The sequence below is a fragment of the Eriocheir sinensis genome, chromosome 60, assembly GCF_024679095.1.
Source record: "Eriocheir sinensis breed Jianghai 21 chromosome 60, ASM2467909v1, whole genome shotgun sequence".
NCBI classification, from domain to species: domain Eukaryota; kingdom Metazoa; phylum Arthropoda; class Malacostraca; order Decapoda; family Varunidae; genus Eriocheir; species Eriocheir sinensis.
The window spans coordinates 9,269,969-9,277,468 of NC_066568.1; the positions used below are offsets into that span (position 1 = coordinate 9,269,969).

The 7,500-nt window shown below is 44.0% G+C and overlaps 2 protein-coding genes across 7 annotated transcripts in view; one reads left to right on the forward strand and one right to left on the reverse strand.

The window, feature by feature from the left end:
• The window catches only part of LOC126985883 (beta-1,4-galactosyltransferase galt-1-like), a 50,647-nt gene extending 45,671 nt beyond the window's left edge, over positions 1 to 4,976 (reverse strand). For 2 of the 6 annotated variants that reach the window (XM_050841389.1, XM_050841386.1), the window contains exon 1: positions 4,891 to 4,976. In XM_050841389.1, coding sequence (XP_050697346.1) covers positions 4,891 to 4,901 — 11 coding nt within the window. In that variant the 5' untranslated portion in view covers positions 4,902 to 4,976. Of the gene's footprint in view, positions 1 to 852; positions 968 to 4,890 lie in introns of those variants that run through there. The other 4 variants (XM_050841394.1, XM_050841390.1, XM_050841385.1 and 1 more) reach the window with 2 other exon arrangements.
• LOC126985886 (uncharacterized) overlaps positions 1 to 7,500 on the forward strand; it is a 130,442-nt gene that overhangs the window by 42,096 nt on the left and 80,846 nt on the right. The gene's annotated exons all lie outside the window — the stretch shown is intronic.

The window sequence follows — 7,500 nt, forward strand, 5'->3', positions numbered from 1 at the left end:
TCTCTCTCTCTCTCTCTCTCTCTCTCTCTCTCTCTCTCTCTCTCTCTTCGTGTCTTAATGATAAAGAAAAGGTCGTGATATTTTCCCGGTGAATAACGAACTGATAAGGAAAGTCATATCTCTTGATCCTTTTGTTCTGTACTTTTTCGACATTCCTTTTTTTCCTTGTTTCTTCTTTCACACAACAACGAGAATATAGTCGCACTGCTAAGCCTTGTCGGAAGAGGACGAAGAAATCTTATAAATATTCCTCTACTTTGCTCTCTCCTTGTCTTTCTTTTGGCTTGTGTGTTTCTTTGTTTCTGTATGTGTGTGTGTGTGTTGGAGGGGGTGATATATGTGTGTTTGTGTGTGTGTGTGTGTGTGTGTGTGTGTATATTTACAGGCTAGTTTGTCTCTCTGTCACACTCTCCCATCACTGTCTGTCAATCTCTCTCTCTCTCTCTCTCTCTCTCACTATCCTTTTTATCTTTGTCTTTAATATTGCTACTGCTCATTTTACTACTTTTATTACACCAGAAACAACAACTACTACTACTACTACTACTACTACTACTACTACTACTACTACTGCTACTGCTACAACTATTAACATTATTACTACGACTGCTACTACATCTACTGCTATTACTACTACTACTACTACTACTACTACTACTACTACTACTACTACTATTACTACAACTACTACTACTGCTACTACTATTACTACTACTACTACTGCTACTGCTACAACTATTAACACTATTACTACGACTGCTACTACATCTACTGCTATTACTACTACTACTACTACTACTACTACTACTACTACTACGAAAACAAGCAGAAGAAGAAGAAAAATATACATACCTCACCTCTTCTTTTCCTTCTCCTCCTCTTCTTCCATCTCCTTCCGCCGCCAATACCGCCACCTTACGCTACCACTACCAACACCAGACTGACAGAGAGAGAGAGAGAGAGAGAGGCGCGCGTGGTGTTGGTGGTGTCACGTGACTAGTTATTGTGTATACCCTCTCTCTCTCTCTCTCTCTCTCTCTCTCTCATCAACGCGTGTCATTTATTCATTTACTAAGAGCCATTTATTTATTTATTCATTTTCATTTCTCTCTCTCTCTCTCTCTCTCTCTCTCTCTCTCTCTCTCTCTCTCTCTCTCTCTCTCTCTCTCTCTCTCTTCCGTATTTTCCCTCCTCCCTTCGCTCTTTTCTTTCTTTTCTGTTTCCTTCCTTCTCTACTTTCCCTCTTCTTCTTTCTCCCTTTCATTTCTTTCCTTCTCTTTTTTTCTTTTTCCTTCCTTTTTTTACTATTCTTTTCTTTCTTTGTTTTCACCTTCCTTCCTTCGTTTCTTCCTTCCTTCCTTCTTTCTCTCCTTATTTCATTCCTACTTTGCTATATTTCTCTTATCCTTTTCCCTCCCTCCGTCTTTCCTTCCTCCCTACCTTCCTCCTTTCCCTCCTTCCTTATTTCTATCATTTTCCTTCTTACACACACACACACACACACACACACACACACACACGGCTTGACACGAAATTCAGTGTGTTTATAAACTTTGCGAGGAATGAAAAAAACACGCCCACAAACACACCCACCTTTACGAGAGAGAGAGAGAGAGAGAGAGAGAGAGAGAGAGAGAGAGAGAGAGAGAGGACTAAGTGGAATGCCTGCTTTTTTCCTCCCTTAGCCTACTTTCTTCCTTCTCTCTCTCCTCCTTTTCTTCCTTATTTCTCCCATTCCTTGACTCCATCCTTCTCTCCTCCTCCTTCCTCTACTACTACTACTACTACTGCAACTACTACTACTACTATACTACAACACCCGCCATCTTCACTCACACTAATTCTGAAGCGTGTGTCTGTATCAGTGTTCCTCAAGGCTCGGAAAGGCTTACAAAGGCTAGCAAGGGAAGGGAAGCCATTGAAGCCGTAAGGAGGAAGAATACGTCACTTCTCTGGCTTACTTCTCCTCTCATTACGTCACTAGTTTCCCCGAGGTTAGACGTTCTGTAATATCTCCAGCAACTCTTTCCCACTCACGATGTTTACAGATTGATGTTTGTGTTATCAGACGCTTCCGCCTCTCACATAAACTATATCCTAATGCCAAAAAGATCAGTCGGGTTCTAATGAGAGTTTTTGCAGGTTCATGGTACAGAAGAAAGGTCAGACTACCACCAGGGTCATAAAGCTACCACTGGAAAGAGTAATGCTTGATACACTTCGCCTCTTGCATCAACTATATCCAAATGCCAATAAGATCAGTCGGGTTCTAATGAGAGTTTTTGTAGGTTCATGGTACAGAAGAAAGGTCAGACTACCACCAGGGTCATAAAGCTACCACTGGAAAGAGAAATGCTTGATACACTTCGCCTCTTGCATCAACTATATCCAAATGCCAATAAGATCAGTCGGGTTCTAATGAGTGTTTTTGCAGGTTCATGGTACAGAAGAAAGGTCAGACTACCACCAGGGTCATAAAGCTACCACTGGAAAGAGTAATGCTTGATACACTTCGCCTCTTGCATCAACTATATCCAAATGCCAAAAAGATCAGTCGGGTTCTAATGAGTGTGTTTGCAGGTTCATGGTACAGAAGAAAGGTCAGAACACCACCAGGGTCATAAAACTACCACTGGAAAGAGAAATGCTTGATACACTTCGCCTCTTGCATCAACTATATCCAAATGCCAATAAGATCAGTCGGGTTCTAATGAGTGTTTTTGCAGGTTCATGGTACAGAAGAAAGGTCAGACTACCACCAGGGTCATAAAGCTACCACTGGAAAGAGAAATGCTTGATACACTTCGCCTCTTGCATCAACTATATCCAAATGCCAAAAAGGAGATCAGTCGGGTTCTAATGAGTGTTTTTGTAGGTTCATGGTACAGAAGAAAGGTCAGAACACCACCAGGGTCATAAAGCTACCACTGGAAAGAGTAATGCTTGATACACATTGCCTCTTGCATCAACTAGTTTCAAATGCCAATAAGATCAGTCGGGTTCTAATGAGTGTGTTTGCAGGTTCATGGTACAGAAGAAAGGTCAGACTACCACCAGGGTCATAAAGCTACCACTGGAAAGAGTAATGCTTGATACACTTCGCCTCTTGCATCAACTATATCCAAATGCCAATAAGATCAGTCGGGTTGTAATGAGTGTGTTTGCAGGTTCATGGTACGGAAGAAAGGTCAGACTACCACCAGGGTCATAAAACTACCACTGGAAAGAGTAATGCTTGATACACTTCGCCTCTTGCATCAACTATATCCAAATGCCAAAAAGATCAGTCGGGTTGTAATGAGAGTTTTTGCAGGTTCATGGTACAGAAGAAAGGTCAGACTACCACCAGGGTCAGAAAACTACCACTGGAAAGAGTAATGCTTGATACACTTCGCCTCTTGCATCAACTATTTTCAATTGCCAAAAAGATCAGTCGGGTTCTAATGAGTGTTTTTGTAGGTTCATGGTACAGAAGAAAGGTCAGACTACCACCAGGGTCATAAAGCTACCACTGGAAAGAGAAATGCTTGATACACTTCGCCTCTTGCATCAACTATTTTCAAATGCCAAAAAGATCAGTCGGGTTCTAATGAGAGTTTTTGCAGGTTCATGGTACAGAAGAAAGGTCAGACTACCACCAGGGTCAGAAAAGTACCCATAAAAATGCTCGAAAATACTACTAGGAAAGTCTTGTCTAATATGTGAGCTTTGGCGCCGAAATGTTGAAGAATATGGCTGTGTGTATTGTTAAACGTATCGGGCTCCCATCACGACTATTTCCCAAGGCCACAGAGAAGTTTAACCGGGTTTTCATGTGTGGTTTTTCTCGTTCAAGATGCAGAAGTCGTGTAAAACTATCACCAGGGTCACAAAACAGTCCGTGGAAATCCCAGGAATTTCTACGAGAGGCTTTTCAAACAGGCTAATCAAGGTGCCGATACGTTTTAGAATACGGGTTGAAGGAAGGCAGGAAGGAAGGAAGAAGATAGGAAGGGAAAAGATAGAAAAGATAAATAAGGCAACGCAGGATGAAAGAAAATGAAGGAATGATAGAAAGAAGAAGAAAGAAAGCAAGAATAGGTCAAAGCTTGTATTAGTGTTGCTCCCCGTGATATCATTATAAACATTCATTCATTTTTCTCGTTTCAAGATTATATAAGTCACTTTAATCCACATGTGTACTTGTTAAGCACTGCTCCCAAGGTTAAGCAGTACTCCCAGGTGGGCCTCTCAGCGGGGCGTCTCGTGTCTCAGAGTGGTATTGGCGGCGCGAACAGACCCTAATTCACAAACGGGAGGCAGTGGCCGAGTGGTCAGCGTGCGGGTGTAGTGAGTCCGTCCACTATAGATTCGAGTCCCACCGAAGGGCGCTGAGAATTTTCAACCTTCGTCTAGTGGCGGAAGATTACCCACACGCTGCCCAGATCTTCAGTCAACCCTAACTCCTGCAATTCCGGGGGCAGCATGGGCCAATAACAGTCACACATCACGGCAGCCACTATAAATAAAACTCGCCTGCGCCACTAACTGGTGCTGGGGTCGTCCAAAAGGTCCTTCAATACCAAAAGGCCCCTCAAGAGTGCCTATTGGGTCTAGGGGCAGCACATAGATAAAAAAAAAGTGTATTGGGCTCTCATAACAACTCTTTGCGAAGGACATAAAGAACATTAGTAGCGTTCTCTTGAGGTGCAGAAGCCTTTCCAGACGACCGCAAGACTAGTTATGACTACCCAAGGAAATACTAACACAACCTTTACCCAAGCCTTGTCCAGTGTGTGTGTGTGTGTGTGTGTGTGTGTGTGTGTGTGTGTGTGTGTGTGTGTGCGTGAGTGTGTGTGTGTGTGTGTGTGTGTGTGTGTGTGTGTGTGTGTGTGTGACTATGGTCCTTACCTACTCCACATGGGTGCTCGTCTTGCCCGTCTTGTTCCTCGAGTTGCCTCCAAGAGTGTGAATCGCTGGTGACTGAGTGGCTTGTTGCCCGCCTGTGTGTGTGTGTGTGTGTGTGTGTGTGTGTGTGTGTGTGTGTGTGAAGGTGTGTCACTACGCGTAAATATATTATAATTCTTTTTAAAAATCTTCCGACTGGGTAAATTGTTCTCTGTGTGTGCATGTGTGTGGGGGGGTGGTAAGTGTGTGTGTATGTGTGTGTGTGTGTGTGTGTGTGTGTGTGTGTGTGTGTGTGTGTGTGTGTGACGTGATTGTATTTTATTATAGTGGAGCTCCCCCACACGTGCACGCATACTCCATGTATACGAGAGCGGACAAGGCCCTTGCATAATATGGACAGGATCTGTGCGGTGGAGATCTGGCGGAGACGATACAGAACGCCCAGCTTGGTGTTTGTTCACGTTCATGGAACAGAGGAAAGGTCAAACTACCACCAGGGTCATAAAACTATCTCTGGAAATGCTCAAAACATCTACGAAAGCCTTATCAAATGTTTGTGCTTCTGCGCCGAAATGTTTAAAGGATCATATTCTTAAACATTGCGGAGCTCAAACACGCGCATTTGACAAGACTTTCGTCGAAGCTATGAGCATATTCAGAGGTAGTTTTATGGCCTTGGTGGTAATCCGACCTTACTACTGTACCCTGAACCTAAAAATAACACTAATCAGGACCCGATTGATCTCCTTGGCCTTTAGAAACTGCAGATGTGAGAGGCGGAAGCGTCTGAGAATACCGTCCTTCTTATCTATAGCGTCCTGTCAGCGTCATGCGGCATGGCAGAGTGAGTGGGCTTTTAAGAGGAGGAAGCTCGCATAAGGAGAGGGCAAGGGTAGCAGTGTCAAACTAACATGTCTTCGTGAGCCCATATTCTCAAACATTTCGGGGCTCACACACACACACACACACACACACACACACACACACACACACACACACACACACACACACACACACACATTTGACAAGGCTTGCGTTTAGGAGTTTTGATCATTTTCACGGGTAGTTTTATGACCCTGGTGTTAGTTTGATCCTTCTTCTGTACCATGAACGTGAAATATACACTCATTAGTATACCCGATTGATCTCCTTGGCCTTTGGAAGTAGTTGGTGTTAGAGGCGGAGGCGTCTGAAAATAGCAACCTTATCCTGCGCCCTGTCAGCATCAAGCAACAGCGTGAGTGGGCTTTTAGGAGGGCGTGGCACTCATAAGGGAGGGACCGGAGTAGTAGTGTCTAAGTACCGTGCCTTCTTGATCTCGCTGCTCTATGTCTCTGTCTGTTTCTGGCGCAGGAGCACTTTATATACTGATTACTGACTTGCCGAAGTGACGGAGTGAGAATGGGAAGGGCAGCTGCGTGGTGTCTGGGTTAACTGTCTGAGATGGAGTCGGCGGGTGAGTTTTTATTTATTATTATTATTATCATTATTATTATTATTATTTTGTTTTTTTTTACGTCCCGTCCTGTAGCACCGGTAGGCTTTTTTGGTTGGGCCTGGTGGTCTGCCCAAGCCCGTCATGGCGCAGGCAAGTGTTTATAGTGGTGCCATCTATTCTGGTGAAGCGACGCGCCCCCTGGAGGATGCTTCCCATTAGTTAGAAGTGATTGTGTTTAATTTTAGGTTGGTCGTCATTGGGTGTGGTAAAAAAAAATGTTATCCAAGCAACAGGTTACATGCGAACAGACTGGATGACTAACTGACTGACTGTCTGACTGTCTGACTAACTGACTGGATAGCTAACTGTCTGACTGGATGACTGACTGAGTGGCTGTATGACTAACTGACTGACTGCATGGCTAACTGACTGACTGGATGGCTAACGGAGTGACTGGTTGACGTGACTGTATTTTATTATAGTCCGATTGTCGTTGGTGGTGTGGTTAACGAGGTCATCCACTTCACCTGAAAAATGTGTGTTGAGTTGAAGGTATGAGCTTATCATGGTAGTGTGTGTGTGTGTGTGTGTGTGTGTGTGTGTGTGTGTGTGTGTTTTTGAAGTTTATGTAAGTCTCTTTTCTAGATGTAGTGTTTGTACGTAATAATGTTTGTCTCTATGTAAGGTTACTGTTTCACGTTGTTGTTTTTCTTCTAGTAACTGCCTTTTCCTGACGTACTAAAGCGTCGGCAGGTCTATTTGACAGGGCCTGATGGTCGGTCCTGGTCCATGAATAACACAAGAAAGTGTTTATTTATAGTGGAGCTATTCTTGCTTGGCTCATGCTGGCCACCGGAGCTCTACTTGATCCTCTTGAGTTTCGTTAGAGTCCGGGTTGATAGGCGGTCATCAGGACAGCACGTGAGTAGCCTCCGACCACTCGGCGATAACTAAACATTGTCAGCTGATAGCGGTGGGAGTTGAATATTGGTCTCGGGGTCACTATGCTTGCACGCTGACCACTCGATTGGTCTTCGCTGTGTCACCGCTGATAAACAGATACGATGAAGAGTTAAATGGAGATAATGGGGTAGTGATCTGATGACCTGCTTTTAGAGTGACGGGTATGAACGGCGCTTGACAGAATAAGAAACGGACGAGTTTGTTTTTGTCCT